We start from the raw sequence: 22,932 nt of genomic DNA, 5'->3' as shown, positions 1-22,932 counted from the left end.
ACCAATATGTTACCTTATTTATATCAATATAGTCTAATAACTAAAACATCTCTGTTGATTTGCCTAAGACCAATAAATTAACCTCCCAGAAAATCTGGAAAATGTTCACGGGGCAAACGAATCGACGTGCAGCACTGCAGGTATTGAAGAAAATGCACAATGCAAGCATAACGAGTTATGAATCTCCCAATGCCCGGCGCCTGCGGGCTCGAAAATTATGGGCGATACCACTAATGCACAAAGAGATTGGCGGGCATTAAGATGCGTTACATTCATGAAAGATGCGTGTGTGCTTTGGGTGCGTGAAACGCGATCAAGCTCGGTGCATTCGTTTCCGTACATCCGATTATAAGGCCATACACGCATCACGGCGGCGGGTGGAGTTCCATGATCTCTTCAGTGTGTAGTGTATGCCAGTCTTTACGAATTAGCCCGCCAGAATACAACTCTCTATAAAAGAGGTAAGCGATCATTACCAAATTATCTTTTGTTAATTCCTCTGACCGATTATGTTGTTTGATGTATCTTTCCCTATCCAATGACCTGTGCTTGATTTGAATGAGTGCATGGCGAAAACTGAAATGAGATGAGCTTTTGATTTTAACGCGCCATATGGTAGACCAACTCGTATCAACATTTGATGGTATGAAAGAATGATTGCTGATACTATACTTCCAAATCAAGGACACATATATGTATAGGCACAATAATTTCGAAAAACATGGTATCTAAACGTTTTATTCTTATATCAATCGCTGCTCTACAGCACTGTTATGGAACAGGCGACAGACTCAGCTGCATGTGTGATCGTTGAGCAATATCGTGTGTGTGTGTGATCGGTAAACTGTCTTGGGTAGATGGTAAATTACCGCGTAAACCTTTCCATTGTTGTTGTCATTGGGGGATAAGTATTACAAATTAGATGCACGTGTGAGTCATGGTCATGTCTTGTACACACTTAAATCTCGCCTTGTGCTTTTCAGAGGGGGTTAGAGCTAACTGTGATGCCAAAATAGAACTGTTACTGCAGCCTCTTCATTGTCTTACAATAAGAAAAATGATTCTGACCGAAAGTCAATATGAAATATGAGTCAACAAATTTTTATTTTATCGGTTGTCTTTATTGCATATAATGTTTGTAGGCTTATATGCCGAAGTGTGAATATGCCCGACTCGCGGGATCGCGAATGAATAATTGATTTCCTGGGCAAAAGGCTATTTGGTATCTGACTAATAGTGTATATTGAGGGGGCAATTAAAGCTATATTCGCGCCATTAGACCAAGGTAAAAACTCTTCAAGAAATTATTATTAAGGCTATTGAAAATTTATAGGGATTAAAAAGCAGAATTTAATTATCACTTTGATCGCGATGAATGGGCTGTTATCATAATTGTTATCATCAATATCCATTATTGTTATCATTATCGTAATGGAAACTAATTGTTTTATTATTATAATTTCATTGTAATTAGTAGAAGTAAAAGTAGTATTACTATTAGAAGTATAAGTAGTATTAGTGATAGTAGTAGTACATGGAGGAGGACGAGTAGTACAAGTAATAGTAGTAGTAGTAGTAGTAGTAGCAGACGTAGTAATAGTAGTAGTAGAAGTAGTAGAAGTGGTAGTAGTAGTAATACTAATAGAGTCAATATCATTTTTATTTTTATCATTATCAACATTAGATAAGAAAATCTTTCAGCTGTCAAGCTGTTATAGATTAGTGCATCTGCATTCTGTTCATTAAAGTATTCAATCAGAGCTAATTATAATAAAAGTAAAAATCTGGTGTTTTTCTTATGTTTCCTAACAAATTTTTTTTTGTAGGCGTTCATATGTTTTGGAAGTTTGTAGAAATAGGGGTATACGAAGGAGTTTATCAAATTTTAATCTTACTGTCTGTTTTAGTCTGCTTGTACGATGACTCCTGGTCAAAAAGGAACAAATGAAACAGAGTTTCTGTTTACTAGATTTCCGACTTTGTTTTCTTGACAAATGAAGATAGACCTATATACTTATGTCATTTTCTTCTGATATCAATAGTGTATAGTGAAAAAATTGAGGTGACCAAACATGGCGTATGGGTCATAATTTTTTTTTTTTTATTAAAAAAAAATCTGAAAGAGCGAAGCAAGCGAGCAGAATGTGCTACTTTTAAACACTGAAATATAATCTTGTGATAGATTTTAAACATCATATTAAAAAGATACCTTATTTTCCACATTTTCCTTTTAGTTTTTGTCTTCTTATTTTTTCTTGGTCATGAAATTGTGGAGGGTCCATGGTCCAAAGCGACCCATCAAGAATTTTTTTTTTTTGGGGGGGGGTCTAGATATTGCTGAACAAAAATGCGAAAATGTGAAGGTAGCAGTATGTTACCAAAGAATCTTGCCAGTCAAATTAGAAAAAAAGAATATCGAGTATTCTTATAATTTCGATACTATTTCTTTATCATCGACACTATACTGTTCTGTATCAATCCCTTCGAGATTATAAGTTGTTAAAGAAATGTGAGCAGATTGATTCTAAGTTTACATTTGAAATTCATATATATTCCTTTTCTTACCATGTTAAAAGGTTTATGCGTCAACTTGAAACAATTATGTTTTAATGATGTCATGTTATATTTATTTTTACATGTGATTTGAGGAAGAAATAAATATGATTTTAAAAAAAAGACAATATACAATTTCGTCTTCATCCATGCTTGATTATGATAGACCTAACCAATCCTTGTCCATGTCATTTGATTAGTTGAGCATTGTGTACCTCTAATTGGAAACTCATGTGATGATTGGAAAATTAGCTATTGATGACCCAATAATGATAGGCCCTGACCGCTGTGGTTTAACTGTATTCTCAATAATAAACGTAGAATACCCACAGCACACACACACCATCATACGCACACGCTATAGTCGAGATGGCTATAGTTATTTTAGTAACGACCGAGTACTCGTATACACTAGTACATGTACTTTGTATACACCCTACATAATATCAGCATTCATTAAATCCGTTCCTAATGAGATTTCTATCAAAATAATGCAAGATCATACTGTCAGTTTGTCAGATAAATCTGATGAAGAATTCACATTTTCATACGTCTTAGTATTTGTCTGCTTGTTCTTCAGAATAACATGCATTGATATAAAATCTACGGATAATTATTCTTTCGCCTGTATGATAAAAGATTGTAAATAATTCTTTTATCAATAAAATCGAGTTGATTTGAAGGGATAAGTAAAAAAAAGGAAGAACGGCGAGCATTTCTCAAAATCGAATGTACATTTACAAAAGTTACTTGCTAAATTTAAAAACTTATTATATTTTCCCAGATTGATAAGAGCAAACGACGTCATTTTGTCACCATTTCTTGTGTATTTCCATTGAGTAGTATAAAGTGGATGTGATAGTAAAAAGGTTCACTTTGACTGAATCATAAATATTGGTTTGAAAATGAAATATTTGATATATCCTACCTTGTATGGTACATCAAATCTTACGCATTCGTGTATGAAATAACATATACATTAATATTCTTTATGTCAAACTGATTACAAAAAATGTAGAATTTTTTTGAAATGGAAGAAAATAAATGTTTATATGCATGAATAACTTAGTAATCGATTTTCTGGAATTCCTCTACTGCGAAGGGCTGCACAAAATAACATTGCTGACTTTCTTATCAAATGCTGGTTTTCTGAATTAATGATTTGGCGTATGTAACACTGCACATGACACAAACATTTTTTTTTTGCTCACATAATAGTTTAAAAACTTTAGTACATACAATTAATCGTGAATTGCCAAAACTATCTATATGGTTTAAGTGTAATAAGAAAACAATCTTTATTTATTTCCAACATACAAATTCTCCTCTGAAAAGAAAAAAGGATACAAAAAAGTAGGTGTTATAGTAGATGAAAATTTAAATTGGAACGAACACATACGTTGCATATAGACTAATCTCGAGAAACGTCGGTGTCCTTTATAAATTGAAAAACATTCGACAAACTAAACTTGTTACACTATACAATTCATCAATTTTACCCTATATATCGTACTGCAATATAGTTTGGGCAACCTGTGCAAAAACTAAAATTAATACAATATATTTATTACAGAAAAAAGCTATTCGAATTTGTACTGATTCGCAGTATTTAGCACACACAAACCCATTTTTCCATAAACTTAAAGACTCTAACACTATTTGACATAAATTCACTTCAAAATTTACTGCTGATGTTCAAGTACATAAATAACGTGATTCCATCTTCATTCCACATGTTTTAATCTATTCATTCATAGCCTACACGGAACTCTTCAAGTTTTCACTTAATTAACCCCATATTGCCCATTGCACAGAGATCCATAAGAAACCACGGTCCCGATTTATGGAACCCTCTACCAGAGTCTATAAAAAAATGTTCACCTCTTTACTCATCCAAGGCAAATGTTAAATCCATGTTATTATCGGAATATTTAAAGTAAGTTTTCTTTGTCAGTATTTCAGTTAATTGTTTAATCACTTTTCCTGTGATTTAATCATCACCAAATCCTCTCCCATGACCATCATCTCCATCTCCATCATGGCCTTCATTTTCACCATTATCACCATCATCCTCATTCATCTCCATCTTCATCATTATAAAAATTATGAACAAAATAACATTTCCATCCTGCTTTATAAATGTATGTATTAATTTAATGAGTTTTATTCCGGGGTTGTCATTTTTTTCAAGCAATCTGCTTATAATGACAATCCTTTTCTTGCAAACTGTAAAAGTTACATTTTCTTTGTTGGTAGTAGATCATATTTGTTTAGAATGACTTTTTATTTATTTCTTTTCTTTTTTATTCACACCAAAATCAATTACCGATATATCATGTTTGTTACGTAATGGAAAGTGTACTTTATCCGAATTTTATGAATGCAAAAGAAAAAATAAATGAAATCAAATCAAATGATCGCACACATTCATATTGCATGTATTTTTTTAATTGCACAAACCACAGCAATAATAATTTAAATCCAAAAACGATTTAATAGTTTTTTTCAATGAAATAGATAAAGATTGATTTGTCCATTTGGACAGTTAGACATCGCCAGCAAGGGTAAGGCACCCCCCCAAAAAAAAAACACACACACGCACACACACATATAAAATATATATATATGCCAAGTTACCGATTGATCAGAGTAAAGATCGGATTTCAAGCCTGATTGCATTTAGCATTAAATGCGATCAATCGTACAAACCAACTGCATGAATAATATCTAAGTTTTGCCATATTTATGCCACGGGGCCTTGGAGAGGCGTATACTAGGATCAGCACACAGAATGCAATCAGAAGCAATTTATAAATGAAAAATAAATGAATATATTTGATGCAGTGTGTGTGTGTAAGGAGCCAAAGGACGAAGACTCCCTCGTCGAGTTAATAGGCTGAAGGCAAATCCGTGTTTTGAATTTATTACAATAATAAACAGGCAAGGAGATCATGGATATTGAAGACAAGTTGTATGATAAAATGCCCCCTGAATGTACATGTATGTTGTGTATACTCCGGTTATATTCAGATACAACCAATGTTATAATGTGTAAGCTTGACCCCCCCCCCCCCACTTCAGCAACTGACGAATACGCCTGAATACTCGACTCTATTTAGAAGTAATAGCTCTGCATCAAGGAAATTACGCCTATCCTTTTAGATATTGTCAAAATAATGGAAGGATATGAATGGATGGATGTTTATATGTATATAGGAAAACAAATCAATCTCTCTTTTTTAATAAACCATTGGAATATGTTAGAAAATAATTTTCCTTAAACGTCCTCGTATTAAGTAATGAGTATTTTTGTTTGTTTACTCGCTCTCTTTGTAATCTCACTAATAACGCGTCATAGATTATTCACCCAATTTAATTTTTGTAGCCTCACTTCGCCAAGTGCTGCGTCTATAGAAAAGCTATTTGATGTTAATATTTAGACACACGACCAATGCAGGAAATGATTTCATGTGATGGCTCAATAAGCACCGTCTCATCCAAATCGCTATCAGCCATTTTCAAATGTCATATTTGCTTAGGTTGGTCTAGTATTGATTAGCTATGGTCGGCCAACCGTAATGGAAGAAAGTCAATTTAGTGATCAAGAGTAGAAACGAATGTTGTGTACTTTTTCGTTTGCTTGAGTTATATTCGTTAAATTTATTTATATATTTATTCATTTATTAATTTAACTATTTATTTATTCATTAAAATGTTAATTTATTTATTATTTACTTAGTTATTAATTTATCTATTTATTTATTTATTATTTCTTTCATTCATTTTATATTCATTTTAGTGTTATGCAATACAGCATCTATTTTTGTCTAATTGCTTGAATCATTTATTGAATGATCATAAGAATAATGGGAGAAGTGATTGATAATTGGAATATCACAGTCCTTCAGTAAATTAATAAAACTAAACATTTACCCTTGTAATGATAAAGTGGATGTTCAAGGTTTTTAATCTTTTAGTTACAAATTAATATACTTATCTGAGCTATCTTAACCCATTATTATTATTATTATCATCATCATCATCATTATTGTCAGCAAAAATAGTATCACAATATTTTCAAAACTTGGCGAACTGATTTTGCACTTCGTGTTTAATATGACGTAATAAAATGAATGGTGTCAGAGAAATAATGATCGGGTTCTGGTCTTGTGCTCAGGTAAAATGGAATAGTCAGGTAATTTCAAACATTATACATATAAAGCCTTTACAATTTAAATTATCCTATTTATGCAAATTGCATGTCCCTCTTTCATATTGTCCCACACACACGCACAGGCCATGACACGCCACCCAGGCATATTGTGAATATTTTTAAGATATTTATTGTTTCAAAGTAAGTCCATATTCCGTGATTATTTTACAATGTGGTAAAATTACAGCCAATGGATAAATGTAATTTCAGGTTACTAGGCGAAAGACATCTGGGGTTCAAACTGATATCAGCTTTAAACAATAGTCAAACTGTAGGATTTTTGTTTTAACAAAACAAAAATCTGAATTATACCTCAGTATTGTGTAAAACATTAATATAATGTCTAACACGTATTATAAAAAATACATGACTGCACTCTAAAAGCTTACCCAGCATGTGAGACTGCCAGCATTCCACGTGTTCAATTATGATATTTCATTCGAAACTAGTGAAATTGAATAGTATCCGTCCAAGGTTAAAGCAATATAAATCCTAAGCATTAAATTATCTCTGAAACATGTCAGAAGAAATCGTCAGTTATACACTCCTAAACAGAACAAGTTTAGTTACTGTTTAAAGGTGTATTGTAGTAACGCACCTTTAAGCCCAGCAGCGTCATTGATGGATAGAGATGGGCACCGGATGAAAGCAAACACGTTAATTTTGATTAAAAGCACATCCCCTGAAAGGATTTTCTTACACAAAGCATTAATCTTCTCTGATAGCGACGGGTTTATATACCTTGTATAATGAGACGGGTCCAGGACTGCAGACGTTTTTTAAAGGATTTGTTTTATTTGTTGACAAGAAAAATAATGGTTCTTACTCCGAAATGGGCCAAAATTAAGTCTATAAATACCACAAACAAAACATATTCATATACACCCTCATCTTCATGCACATACGCACCGCACATGCACCCCACACACACACACAACCATGAAATGGACTTGGAGGCCATTGACTCTAACAAATAAAACTATCAAACCCCAAAACATATCACTAAAAAAAAAACAGTTCACACAAAAGGAGATGGAGGAACTGTGTATAATTTTTAATCTTCAGTTTGCTTCCCTGTCTGTGTTCGCAGAATGATTTACACAATGTATTTTAAGTCTTGCTTATTACATGATACATCATGATATTGATATATTCATTTCTCATACACGCATTATACCCATATGCGCCGTTAAAAAACCCATCAATCTAAAACTTCAGTGTTTTTTTGCAAAATAGGCAAAAACATTTGTTTCTCTGCATCTCCTCGCCCGCTCTATCTTGCGGTCTCTGTCTCTCACCCTCTCTTTCATATGGCTTGGTGTATATTTCCACTTCTCCGTGTATTTTATTCTCTCAGAACATTTGATCCGTCTGATTCGATATTGCCGGATATAGGCCTGTACACGTATTTTCCCGTCACTGTTATAAATCGTCTCCCTCCATTCATGCAAGCCTCTTTGAACCACTGTCCGATCCACTCTGCGCCGTTAAAAATGCGTGTTTATGAAACTGAATAACATTATCTATAAACATGATTATTGACCTTTTAAATCGTACGTGGCTTTGACCGCTCCCCCTTTTCCTCAGGCATGGTGATTACTGTCGCTCTATCGAAGCACTCAGCCAAAAAATGTGATTATGGTTGATGGATTGAGCCTCCTGAAAAGCCCGCCACGTCCTCGGTGGAATTGAATTCAATAGCAGAATCAGTGTTCCATCTTACCTTGTTTTCCCCCTCCTACTGGCCATTTTATGATGCAGATACACTATTTAAGCTGACTCCTTAACCGACCTATGCTATGATAACACCTGGTAGAGAGCTGGAGAAGATTTCGCTTGGACGGTGGGACCGTGGCATGATCGTCATCCCAAATTCTGAAATGTTCCACTCTGATTGTAGTCACTCTAGTCAGGTCCCATACAGAAACAAAACTGGGTGTTTTTTTATAATCAGAATGAGTTAGAGCTGGGAAGTGGGTAACCCATTCTAGAATGCCGTGGAGTCAGGAGGTTGATAGCCCATTACAGAATAAGAATCGGGAAATAGGTAACCTATTCTAGAATGTGATGTAGTCGGGAGGTTGATTACCACCCGACTGTCTATTCTTTCTTTTTTAAATACTCTCATATCCCTTGACCCCCCTCCGTCTTTTTGGTCGTTTTTCAATTTCATTTTATTTTGCTATTTTTATTTTTATTTTTATTCTTTTTTTTTCTATTCCATCATTTTCTGGTAAGTTGATGCCTTTCGATATATATTTTGTGTAAAACAATCTATGTAATAAATATGTATTCCGTTTCCACATTTGTCCGCTCAAAGTAACAACTTATATTTTTTCCCCCATTGGGAGCCTAATTTTCTACAAGCTCTGCTTTTTATTTAGGCTCCTCACTTTTTTTACATTTTGTAGTGTACCTTATGCTTAAAAACTTATGTTAGATACTTAATTTTATAATTGATACACAATGTTTATGAACACATTTGTTAAGTATATTATGATATTTGTTTTAAAAGTGGAATCAATAAATGAATGAATGCCCATTACAGGATGGGGTGCAATCGGGAAATAGGTAACCCATGATATAAGTCTGTAGAATGTGGTAGAGTCGGGAAGTGGCTAAACCATTATAGAAAGGGGTCGAGTCGGGAAGTTGGTAAAGCATTATAGAATAGGGTGGAGTCGGGAAGTGGATAAACCATTATAGAATAGGGTGGAGTCGTGAAGTAGGTAAATCTTTATCGAATGTGGTCGAGTCGGGTAGTGGGTAACCCATTACAAATGGGGTGATCAAGTCTGGGAATAGGTTACCTATTATAGAATGGGGTGGAGTCAGGAACGGGGTATATCCACAAACAGGGATTGAGTCGACATATAACCAATACAAGAAGGGGGTTTTGGATTACGATATTGGCGACCCATATTTCGAAGGGGTACATAATATAGAGGCCGTAAAATGAATAAATGTCGAGAAATGGGTTGGGGGGTAGTGAGAATTATGGAGGGAAGAGAGAGAATTGGGGCGGGGGATCCTTCAGCTCAGTGCTTGTCCTTATTCTATAAAGTCCGATTTCTTTATTTTGGCTCAGTTCTCCTTTTCTTTAGGGCGGTCTTTTTTGTTGGCGCTTCCCTCTTGAAAACTTTTAGATAATTATAATCTTATATCTGCCTCTTTTTTATTGTAATGTTTCATGATTTCATGATTTTCAATCATGCTAATCATTTGTAAATATTGTGATTGTTTTGATTTATTTCAATAAAAACTTAAATATAAGAAAAAAATTATGGAGGGAGGTGGGAAATTTAGGCCAATGTATGATGGTTTTGCATGGGTAGGAAAATGGATCGCCCTAACCTGCCATTTCACCAATGATATTGTTTGGAGCTGTTCAGTTTTTCTTAGTTTAAACAATTAATGGATTTTAATTATTTTTTAACATTTATTTTTGTAATATTTTGTCTGATGCAGTGGGTGTATAATTTTTTTTCAAAAAAGATGGTTTTATAGGCCTTAATTAAACAGATGAGATAATAATTATTTATTATGCGGTAAAATTGCACTGAAGAAATTTGTGAAACTCATTTTCATTTATTGTATACCACACACTAAATGACAGAATGACAGAAACGAAGTAGAATAGTGAAAGACGCGTTCGGGGAGGGAGGTAATTTAAACGTAAGAAATTGCCCTCTTATTGTGATTTTGTTTTTGCATTATCACCCCCCCCCCCCATTCACTCATTAATACGACTCGGCCACCCCCTCCCTTAATTCAAAACCGTTCGGCGGATCTCCTTGGGACGTACGAACAGCTTTATCTTCATACACTAACCCTCTTTTTGAGATTTTGTTTTAACTTGGATTGCGTTGGGTATGATTTAAAGACTTCTTCTGTTGTGTAATCTTTAATTGGCCCAAAATTAATGCATTTTTCACCATGTTTGTTACATCATGGACATTGTTACACGTTTGCGCGCTGCTATTGCGAACTTAACTCGGTGTGTGATTTGGAAAAAAAAACCTTGGAGCCGTCATCCATGAATGAATATTACCAATGCGATGAAAAGCTTCTTGATTTGTGTAAGAATTGAATAAATACCCTATTAAATCACTCGCTGTGGTAACAACGTCCCTGCATTTACAGGTTTTGTAAGCTTTGCAAAAACCGCAGTGTGAGCCGAGCACAGGTCTACCAGCATGACCAGAAAATTTGTGTCTGTCGTTTATTTTCTCGTGAGCTAAATCTGTGCAAAGGTGTCGTATGCTCTTGATAGGATCTGATTTATAACGATCATCTTTCATTGTCATCTTAACCTGATGAGCAGTGGAACCGGATGGGAAAGTAAAAATTTACAGGTACATGTAGGTGAGTAAACAGTTTATCCATCCAGGGACCATACATAATTGCTTTTCACGAGCTGGTTTCCAAAGCATGCACTCATCAACACCTCTCGCGTTTGTGACCAACATGCCAAATATGTATACTCCCTGTTCTCCACGTTATCCAAATTTCTTATAGAAATCCAAACCTTTAAGCCTTCTGAAATGCTGGTGGTACGTTTTGATAGAATCATGAGGATGGTTTCACGTCTTGATCACTATTGTACGACAGATAAATTTTGTAACCTTATAAAAAAGGGAGTTTTGTTTTATATACTTCAAAGTAGTGAATTTACAATTTATATTTACTAAACACTGTGTGAATATAAGGTCTATCAGATCATGCATTAATAAGCAAACAAGCTAGGCAAAATTGTCTCGTTTTCACTTTCAGTATAATGGCTGTGAGCATTGAAATATTGAGTTTTTGTACAAGTATAATCGTCTTAAAATTAAGAGTGCAGTGGCAAGTAGCGTTTTTCAATCCGTGTCGACATAATAGAATTTAATAGCAATCCATCAAACACTTCAGCAAGGGCGAGGTCAAAAGGTACCTTCAAATTATTTTAACTGAAGAACAGACCTTATGAGATTGCAAGTTTACTTTCTTCAATCATATGCCCTTCGGCACTCTGAAAAGAAGATATTGTTTTTAATTCCTTTTTAATGTATTTCATTGACATGATTGATATGATAATATAAATTATGTAATGACAATATCACGTTTGGTCTTCTGCAGTGACTTGGCGTTTGACAAACAATGAAACAACTGAAAGTTCGAAGTAATACAGCATAATATATAACGTTAATGCATTACACTTAGTGAAATGTTAATACCTCAACAATTTTACTGAGCAACTATACACGATGATACGTTCTTGTTGGATGTGTGTATCATGCATGTTTATATAGTTATGGAAGTATGGACATATCATTGAATATGTTTCGAAAATATTGGGGGAGGGATTAAGACAAAGAGAGAACCAAAAATCATCGAATATCATAAAATCTCAAGCAACCAGGAAGTTTAAAAACGTAGAGTGTATCATTAATCACCGAACCGTTACACACTCAATTTTTTTTTTCAAACCATAACCTATAATAATGTTGGTTGAAATATGAACCGAGCGACTTTGGGTTAAAACAGATTTATATGCAAACTGAATAGGGATTGTTTTTTAAACCAACATTGTAGGATTCATAAATACATGCTTTTCGTTGATCCTATTGTCGACCCAGATTCTCCTTCTGATTTTACGTATTATAGCTAATCCACATTCAAAATCATGTTCGAAATAATTATATCAACAATGTGCGCTCATTCCCTGTCTTCGGCAAGTTAATAACCGAAATTAGATTAAGACTGCATGCTTTATCCAAAAACTGCTTATTCCTACGCTTGATTTGCATTTATATTACTTTTTAGTAATTCTGTGTTCGCTATTTGCCAATAGAGATGTAGATCGACAAATGACAGAAGTAGTCTCTGCCTCTATCGGTTTTTCATTCCATTCCAATACTATACATGAATTTACATTATTCAGTCTCATGGAGAGATTAGTGTGTGAAGTGACTCGTCCTTCCTTCATTATGATTCTAAGATATCCTTTCGTGCAAGATGGATGCTTCGAATACTGATCAAAAGCTTGCCCAGGGGCTATCCTGATTATGGATGTCCTATGATAAACATATCAGTTGCAGCCATTATCCAAGTGACTAGGTCGCCGACATCATGCGCATATAGGGTCTGACCAAGTCTTCCCGTTTTTTCATTTGCCAAAGTAATTACCATGTTGGCAATTATGAGGAAATAATAACAAAAAAGAGAATCAGGAGGGTGTCACGGTATACTTAGTGAATGGTATTATACGAAGCATGGGCGGATCCAGCTTTTTTTCATTACCTAATGAAGGTCGTTTTTGGTACCGAGACACTTCTTAACGAGCATGTAAAAAAACCTGCCAATGATAATTATCTCTTTATTTTTTTCTTTTATTTACAGACAATTAAAAGAAAAGTACGAAGCAAACATTACCGGTTGCCAAGCGCCCACCTCTTAGACTCCGCCCATCACCACCTTCCAGCCACGCCCACGGTCCTCCTCATCCTCCAGCCACGCCCACCACCATGCTTTGCTTCTATCTTCTCCTGGGTATCTCCCAAGCGCTAGCGGTTATCATCCTGATCCTAGCGGGGTTCTGGACCGGTCACACCCTCGGTGGATTCGCCTGGGATGGTACATCGAAGGAATTCAATCTTCATCCACTCCTCATGATCCTCGGGTTTATATTCCTATACGGAGATGGTGAGTGTTCCATTGTCTACAGGGCGGCGTCAATAATGTATTTTGATAAGGCATGATGATTATTTTGAATGCGATTTTATTTTGTGAATTGATTTCACAGAGTTGCACTGTCGATTTTTAATACACCTTTCTGTGTGCCCTTTTCCTTGTTTCTTTTTACTACATGTACTTGAAAAGCAAGAGGTTAAGGTCACACGTGCCGCTCCCTCCCATTCTTATAGTACAGCAACTGATTCACTTTTAATTATATATGAGAAATTATACATACATGCACTACCGCTTGGCAACTCTTTTTATTAAAATATGTTGTGAAAGAAGTTATTAAATAGAGCACTGGTAGGCGTAGCTTAAAACAAGGTTCCCCAGAGCTACTAATAACCCCTTTGCAAGCATTGGTGACACCGAAAAGTGTCTCTGTCGGGAATCGAACCCGGGCCCCATCAGCTAGAACGCCATTGCCTTAACCACGAGACCACAGACACGGGTTAGTGTCTCTGGCGAATCCGATCCGTATGTTTATGTATTGAATGTGTGGGTGCGTGTGTGCGTGTATACATACATAAATATACACACACCCACACATGGCACAACTATTTTTCTTGACAGTTCGTAATAATGTGACAAGTTTCGTAACCCAGTCTGACCAGTCATATACTCGTATCAATATTCCATAAACCGTTTAGTGTTATGAACGTGTCACCTTTATTGTATGATTAATTTGGTGGAAATGTTTCTCTCTTTTACTCAGCAATACTGATGTTCCGTATCCTCCGAACCGAGAACAAGACGGCTGTGAAAGTGATCCATCTTCTGATGCAAGCTCTTGCCTTGATTTGTGCGTGCATCGCACTTAAAGCTGTCTTTACTTTCCACACCGCCATGGGTTTCCCGCATCTTTACTCGTTGCATAGCTGGGTTGGACTGACTGCTTTTATTCTATTCTCTCTTCAGGTAAGTGGAGATAAAGTGTTCCCTCGGAAAGGACCTTAAGCCTTCGCTCCTTTGGTTGCTTGCACATGCTTTCATATCAATCTGGTAAAAAAAAAATACCAACAATTCCTAAGAATGAAGACCATTTTGATTGGTAAGGATCATATTGTTAAAGCGATAAATCCGGTGTTTAATCCAACGTTGTGGCCCAGTTGATAATTCTCCGGAATTTGAAAGATATAGTCATGGGTTCGAATTCCTGTCATGCCGTTATGTCAATCAGCAAGAAATAGGTCCAAATTGTTTTGCACTCAACCCAGGCGAGGACGCGAGGTGAATGAGCACCCGACAGGATTATTTCCTTGAAGGCGCATAGCGCCGGAAACAATCGCTGCAGCTAGAATCAATCTCCAGATAGATAGCGCTATATAAATGCATATAACAGAGTACCCATAACTGAAAGACTTTATGATATTTCCATTAAAAACATAACTACAATACTTCATGATATTTCCCTGAAATTGAAAAAAAAAAAGAATAGATCAAACACTTCTTCGATTTTCTCTCATTTGTGACCTTTTTTATTCTGAAACAGACACAATCCATATTTAGGGATATGTTAAAATACGGTTTTCAGGATTTTATCATTAATTTTAAAAGCTTTTGGGCAAGGGTTTCCCGGATTTTAAACGGAATAACAATAATTTAAACAATATTGGTACAGTGTCATTTTCAGTTTCTCATTACCCTGCATGCTCGCAATTACGGATGGAAAAAAGAGAAAATAGACCGGGGAAAGTGATATCATTCTTAGATTAGTGTGTGTCCGACCGTTCCTTAATTGAAGCCGTTTAACTTGAGCTTATAATTACACACTCCGAATTGGCAACACCATTTGAAAATGCAAATTGACAACTATTTAGTAAAATAATGAATTCATCATTGATTTTGATGCATGTAATATCCATGTTTATATTTCAAAGTATGGAAATGAATAGAAAGTTAGTGGATCTTTCAGTATTAGGAGGAAGAAAAGGGCTAATTTTGAACTTACAAAAGGTACTGTTATATGGAGATAAATTTTAAAAAATTCACTTGCACTTTCTGGAATAAAATGGGCAAATATGTTAAAAATCAATTTATTTGTCATTTTTGCAGTGGATCGTTGGCTTTGTCTCGTTCTTCTTCCCGAAGCTACGAGAGGATTTCCGTGCATCATATCTTCCCATCCACCGGTACTTCGGAGTCGCCATCTTTGCTACTGCTGTAGCAGCTGCCCTTATTGGAATTAATGAGAAATTATTTTTCGTTTAGTAAGTTTTAAGATCATGAAATTACGTTTATTCAGAAAAGTACTTTGATATTGAAATTATATCTTTGAAGATGATGCATATTTTTAGCGATGACATTATTTATGAATTATTATAATATATAATAATTGCTTATTATGTTTAAAACTTCAATATATGAGTGATAATGGGGGCGAATCTCTTTGGATCAAACTTTACATTCCTAGAGATTGTATAGTAGCTCTTTCTGGAGAGAACAGTGTGCATCTTTTTAGAAAATTCCACTCCAAAAAGGATAAAATCCACTCCCAACAGAAGGTTATCTCACCTCAGAAGGATTAATCCCTAGTATCACTCCGAAAGGATTGTGATTTGGGACATTGGATCGTTTCATAGATTGTCAGATCTGGCACCTTTCCTTGATTTTGATTGGAACTGTCGGCTTAAACAGAACTTGTCGATGAAACGTCTGACAAGCTCTTTCATGAAACACTCCACAGATTAGCTGTTTTGCTTTGAGAGAGTTTTGGGGTTGTCGGGAATGTTGTTTAGAGGAATCCTGCAGATATTTAACTTACTTGGTTTGGGCTAATTTCAGTTTTTTTATCACCTACACAGAAACGACATTTTGAAATGATAAAGGATACTGATGAATTAGGCCTATTGTCGGGGTTTTTTTTCTTCAGTTTTGATTGGACTTCTATACCTCTATAGCTTCAAACAAGGATTAGAATAATCATCAGGATGAAAATTCAATCTTTGACAAGTAATTTGGGGAGAATGAAGAATAGATTTGCAGTATGATCCTCAGTGCCCTCATAGACAGCAGTTTATAAAACCGATGAGGCCACCCTGATTATCTAGCTGAAACTGAAAAGAAAAATAAATACCTAAAATATATTGATAGCAAAAACAACGAAATTATGTTGATTTGGGGCCGAAGACTAGCAGGTAAGGACGTTCGTAAGTTACCAACGTTTCATGAAACACCTACCGTGAGACTAAGAAAAATAAGTTCAACCTTGCAACTTTTATACCCCCATCTCACTAGATGGCGATTCCGCTGCGATCGTCAAAAATCGACAAAGCGTGGTATATCGCAGCTTGAACGTGGCTTGATCTTTTCAATCTTCTCCGTCGTACCTTGATCTTTTCTGAAGCGGCAAGGATCGCCACCATCTTCCTGGTCGCCACAAAATTTTGAACATGTTCAAAACTTACGTAGCGAGATCGCGGAGGTGCTAAAGCGCATCACAATCGAGTCAAGAGCGTATTACAAACGACATATTCGTAGCTGTAACGGAGCTCCAACGCATAAAGCGTAGTAGAAGCGCATTAAAAACGGCACCGATCGCCCGTGTTTTCAGGCCCGTTCCCAATGACGATTCTGCTACGCTGCTTCCGTTTACAAGGCGACTGCCTTGCGCTCGACACGCTTCACACCGTTTCCACCGCGACGCTTTCCCTTTGGGTGGCATGTGGCACACGTTCTCAGCCCGCTGCAGGCATTCGCGTTGCGCTTTTGCTGCGCCGCTGATGACTGAGCAGCGATTGAGCAGCGACCGTCCGCGCTGCTATAAAATACCGTGCCGATGGTGGCGGATTATCATATTTTCAACAGATTACAAGGCGACACCACGACGTTTTCAAATATACCTCCCAGAAAAAGGACCAAAAAGGGGAAGCTGCCCAAGCTGTTATGCCGGCGGTCCAAGAGAAGAACAAGAGGTTAGGGTGGTGGTGGAGGAGGAAGAGGGGTTACAGGAGGCTTGATGACTAAATAGGTTACCTCCGCAAAAATATATGAATTGACTATGCTTTAAAAATAGAATGAATTCTAACTACAGTGACAGACAATATTATAATTTTGTTAATTATTCGATTTCTGATGTATTGATTAGGAAAGCACACTTTATGGGGATTCTTGCATTGTGCCCCCCTTCCTTTATGAGTGCTCTCACATCAGTGGACTACTTCTTGTAAGAACATTTGAAAGGAATTTACCTAACAATTTTGAGTGACAAACTTTTGTGGAAAACTGAAAATAAACAGAATATCAAAGATTTTTATGCTCTTTTATGAACCCTCATATTAACTATATTAGGCTCATCGACATCCTTTCGGAATGAAATTTACTAGATATTGTATATTATGACTTAAGTGAGAGCCAGGATCGGACCCAGTATCTTTTTGGCCTCCTCCTCCTGTCCTCGTATCAGGTCCTTGTATTCCACTTCTAACTGATGTTGTTGTATAATGCTAAGATGTATAAGTCCAACCAAATTCTGGACATCCATATCTTGGCCGGAGGTTGGCAATCGACTGAAAAATGTCTCACGTGCCGCGATTAATATGCCGATTGCTCGAAATCGTTTCAAGAGCCCATCAGAAACGTAACACAATCGCTCCATTCGTAGCACCACCGTACCGAGGTCCTAATTAGCGTATGAGCCTCGTTGTAAGGTCGCTTTGATCGCAGTAGCAGCGCATCATATCTGCCTCAAATCGTAGCAAGAGAGTGGCAGCGTCGTACTATCAGCGTATTACCATCGCCTTCAGCGCAGGTCCGTCGCAGTGAAGTTGCAGTGCAATCGCCTCGCGGGCTAAAAATAGAATTCGAGGACGATTCTGCTACGCTTTGCGGGATTTAGACAGATCGCCATGGTCGCCATGATCGCCATCCTAGTGAGATGGGGGCCTTAAGTGCAGACCAATGTCACGCCGTTGCGCACCATTGAGGTGCAACTTTGCACCTCTTTGAAAAGGTGCAACTTTGCACTTCTCTGAAAGATACAAATTAGCTTCAACAAGAGGCAGAATTGCACCTCAAATCCTTCAAGAGAGGTGCAAAATTCCACCTTTCAGAAAAGGGGCAAAATTGCACCTTTAATTTGCTCCAAGTGTGACAGTGATCCGTGGGTGATGTCTAAAACCTCTATTTTGTGTTGATTTCGAACCTAGCTCTGGAACGGACGGTAATGAGAAGTACGCCTCTCGCCCGAACGGAGCCTACGTGGGGAACTTCTTAGCCTTCTTCATTTTGATCTTCGCCCTCATCGTTGGCTTCCTCGTTACCCATCCCAAATATCTCCGAGAACAACAACCCAACGAAGAGACCATGCCCCTGGCGTCATCAGCAGCCATGAGACAGTTCCAGTCCACCGACCAAGTCCCCGAAGCCGAGGAGGCGAAGTAGATTAGACAAAGACCGCGCTTCGATTTGATTTGTGTTTATGGCGCATGTTTTGCTTCGTTGTACACTGAGTTTCTCGTGCGGAGAACAACTAATTTTCTGAGTTCTTTGTATTGCTATTAACATCTTGCCCACACTGTCTAAAAAATTGGTCACATTAGGCCTACTTTGCATGATAGGCATAACATTATTCTGTATGTTCGGGGGGGGGCAACATTGGCTAGAGTGTTATAGCTGACATTAAAAAAAATTATGTGAACTGGGTTGCTTTCTAACCATATCTCTCTTTTGATGATCTCCTTTTTCTTTGTGTCTATACTTTTTGTGGTACTTGAAAAATCACGGGGCATCACTTTGCCCCCCCCCGCCGTAGTGCCACCATAAAAACAAAGTTTGTTCACCATATGTAAGTAAGTGAGTGGATAACATCATCCATATTATCAGCTCACTTATGTTTTTCTTACATCTTCTTTCATACCTCTTTGTTTTGATGAAATTCTGAACGTAAATTATTAAAGTTATTTTTAATAAAACCTCTCCCTTGCATAATAGATTTTTATTACTAGTAATCAATACGAAATTAAACATGTTTAACATTTTTCTTTTTTTAATCAAAATATTGAGTAAAGACCCTATATCAAAAAGTTAAGCTTATCATTTCTCTACTATATGCTTTTCATCAATTCATCACTGTAAAAGTTTAATGATCACTTCCAGCGTTCATTAATTATTTTTTTTCGTAATTTCTTATCATTCTGTTATTTTTCATCAGATCTGAAAACCCCAAGGTTTTCCACACTCTGATTCTACTCTCTTAACTCAATCCAGTAAGGATGGGATTTCCTTAAAAACATCCCTACTTGATAAATCATGTTTAATGATACCTCCTTCAGCTTTCTACCCCCGTTTATCTACAGTATTAAGTTTGTCAGTATCTTGCCGTCCGTCACAGCGAAAATTAGGCTTAGTACAGTTATAATTTTTCACCCATTAAAACCTATGAGTTTCTTGTTTAACTCACATAATTCATAATCTTGCATTTTACGTTTAATTTCACTGGACCATAAAATGGTTCACAACTAAGGAGTGGTAAAGCTCATGTGAGAATGTGCTTGCACCATTTTCAAATATGTATCAATGTTGTCCGTCTACTGCCCTTATTTACCTAGCAGCTATAATATTTGTTGTGTTACAGTGGTCTACAATAAAAGTATTTGAGTCATAAATAGCTTTTCGTAAAAACTTAAAAAATGATCAAGTGATTCAAATAGGCGATCTTCGTTATTATTTGATGAAAGTAATACATGTATATTAATTCAGTATTCAGATATTGTTTGGATTGGACAGTTCATAAGAGATCAGCTGACCACTCGCGTATCTCTGAAATCTAAATTCACCAAATTCTGAAAGTTTACTTTATAATCTTCTTTGCCGCAATGTCGGGCAATCTTCGGTAAGTGACGAGAATCATCAAGGACATATTTTTTTAAAGAGATAGAGCATATGAAGATCAGTGAATATTTGAATTAATTGGTGTGTTTAAGAAAACAGTTTTAAAGACCGGCTAAGACTACACTCTTCACACAACTCGGTCAAATGACCAGTGGTCAGCTGGGTGCGAATGATATGTTTTGTCACATTTCTGAATTATATAGTAAAAATAACTACGTTTCGACTAGAAAATAGTCAAATATGACTAAAATAGCAGTTGTATCCAACTGACCTTATCATCTAGTCATTTTTGACTGATTTGTTTTCAGAGTGTAAGAGACAAATAAAATCGATAAATTCCACACACCGCCGCCTCAATTTGTATTCATGTGGTAAGTGATTTTATTGTTTGACTTCACGTCTAAAAAAAATTTATCAATTTGTTGTATATAATCATGGTAGTCATGGAAGTGTTTCTAGCTGTTGACTATATAAAATGTCTGTAGATTACAATATGCCTGATAGAGTGATTTGAGTTGTTCGAATATCATGATGACTAATGATCAGACGAGGCAGGATGTGCAACATTAGGATTAATATTTGTTAGTTAAATTCTCTTTTTATTTAAATTTCAGAATTCGATTTCTAAATTACTTTCTTGATGTCCCAGGTCCTAGGTCGTTTTTAAATTTGCACTATGTATTATGTTTCATTGCAATGCTTCGAAGGTTCAGGTATATTACGTTATGCATATAGGTTTATGCAGATTATTCCTCATGCAATTATCATCATGATTTGAGGTTTGTGTTTTGTTTTGTCCTCATGTTTTATAGTATTCTCTTTTTATCGTATCAGTCTTAGGAAAAGGTAGACATCATAAAAGCTTGAATGTGAATGTGATGAGCCTAGAGCTTTAGAGAAATGGCGTAATTATTGTTCATTTCTCATTCTGAAAATATTGGTTTCTTCCATTGCATAATAAGTGATGATAATTGATGATTATCAATTCTGAATCATGTGGTTCAATCTTAACAAAATTAATATAAACTGACACAATCTCTAAAAAAAGTGAATTTTGAGTAAATCGACAGTGACATTTGGACATTATTTTTATAGTCTGTCCGTGACGTATGGAATTACTCAAGATCATTAAGTGCACGACACTAAAACAAGTGTGCCTACATTTTAGCCTAGATTTACTCTGAATTATAGTAAAGAACATTATTAAAACCTTGCCCTTCTGAATGTACGGTTATTTCCTGTAAATAAGAATATTCATACGGTATATTGAATCTATTCCGTTTTTTGTTTTTCTTCAAAGATATGCTATCCAGCATGTTACTTAAACACCTTGGAATTGTGTTAAATTTTGTCGTTTTGATTATTCAATCAAGTGCTATTTTTCTTTTATCAATCGTTAAACCAACCTATGTGCTATAAATGTAACAACGTTGTATGAATTATTTCACGAGGTGTATATTTATTATATATGTCGGGTTAAATTATTTATAAATAGGGGAGGAAATTATTTTGATATTTTAGTCCGTGATAGTAGGCATGAGTATTATAGATGATTCTAGAACTAATGGAGAAAATAATCATAGAATATCAATGATATACAAAATATCTGTTTGAAGCCTTTTTATACATGTATTCAACACGCGAGCATATTCCTTCCATTCGAACGTTCGAAGAAAAAGTTTAATGGTCCTTAAACATGGAACCGACATACCATTTAATTTAAACCAATTAACGATTATATTCAAATTTATTCAGGTACATAAAAAACTAAGATTCCCTATGGGTGCTTTGGCGTGCGCCTGTAATTCAAACTACATGTATGTGGGGAAGTTACAAATTGATGCAGAGGTTTCGGCTCGAGCCCTGGTCACGTCTTTCGGTTGGGAACGTTAAAGATCGGTCCCAGGGATAAATAAGTCTGATTCATACACATCTGACAAAACTTAATTACACCCACACACAATGAAATATAACAAGATACACGTCTTGTATCTATTGCATTTAATAAATTCAACAAAGAATGCAGTGACAAACCCCTCCTAATTATTTCCCACAGTGCACTGTAATTCGTTTTAATGATCATAGTGTATTTTAAGGCACTTTATTAAGAAAATATTAAACAAACTTTATATGCATGCCTTAAATAGTTTAACTAATTTTTGTCTTGTATTACGAAATATTGGTATAGAAAGCAGTAAGAATATATGGTGTATCGTTCGTAATTGCTGGAAGTAAAATCTAAATAAAAACGACATTAAAGTTAAACATTATCAAGTGTTGAGTATCCGTTGTGGTTTATGAAATAACGTTGCTTCGTCTTGAAGCATTAGGGATTGTGAAAACAAACGTAAAAATAGACGATAATGGAACAAGCAAAACACCGAAAATTTCATCAAATTGGATCTAAATCGTTCAAAATAAGAGAGCTAATATGACATTTCTAAAGTTTCACATAACAGTATTTATACAACATGACATGCGAATACGAGAGAGTCGATGTTGTCAATCAATTTTCTTTTGTGTCTTATGAATGAAAAATGGAATATTTTCAATTTTCAGATGTGACGATGACTGAATCACAAACGTTCATAACCCTGGCAATTCAACATGCTAGGGGA

General features: G+C 35.8%; 1 protein-coding gene across 2 annotated transcripts; it reads left to right on the top strand.

Moving 5' to 3' along the window:
* The first annotated feature begins 245 nt into the window (after positions 1–245).
* Positions 246–22,586, top strand: LOC121426350 (transmembrane ascorbate-dependent reductase CYB561-like). Of its 2 annotated transcripts, none has more exons than XM_041622625.1 (5): positions 246–461; positions 13,148–13,450; positions 14,199–14,401; positions 15,539–15,693; positions 18,631–22,586. In XM_041622625.1, exons 2-5 carry the CDS (start codon positions 13,273–13,275, stop codon positions 18,863–18,865), a joined length of 771 nt encoding a protein of 256 aa, XP_041478559.1. In that variant the 5' UTR covers positions 246–461; positions 13,148–13,272; the 3' UTR covers positions 18,866–22,586. The 2 variants fall into 2 exon arrangements, with proteins under 2 accessions (XP_041478559.1, XP_041478561.1); XM_041622627.1 differs by lacking the exon at positions 246–461 and adding an exon at positions 10,890–11,131.
* Positions 22,587–22,932: the final 346 nt, after the last annotated feature.

This window comes from Lytechinus variegatus, chromosome 13 (genome assembly GCF_018143015.1).
Source record: "Lytechinus variegatus isolate NC3 chromosome 13, Lvar_3.0, whole genome shotgun sequence".
Classification (NCBI taxonomy): Eukaryota; Metazoa; Echinodermata; class Echinoidea; order Temnopleuroida; family Toxopneustidae; genus Lytechinus; species Lytechinus variegatus.
The sequence above is the reverse complement of the archived record's forward strand: the minus strand, read 5'-3'. Positions and strand labels throughout refer to the sequence as shown.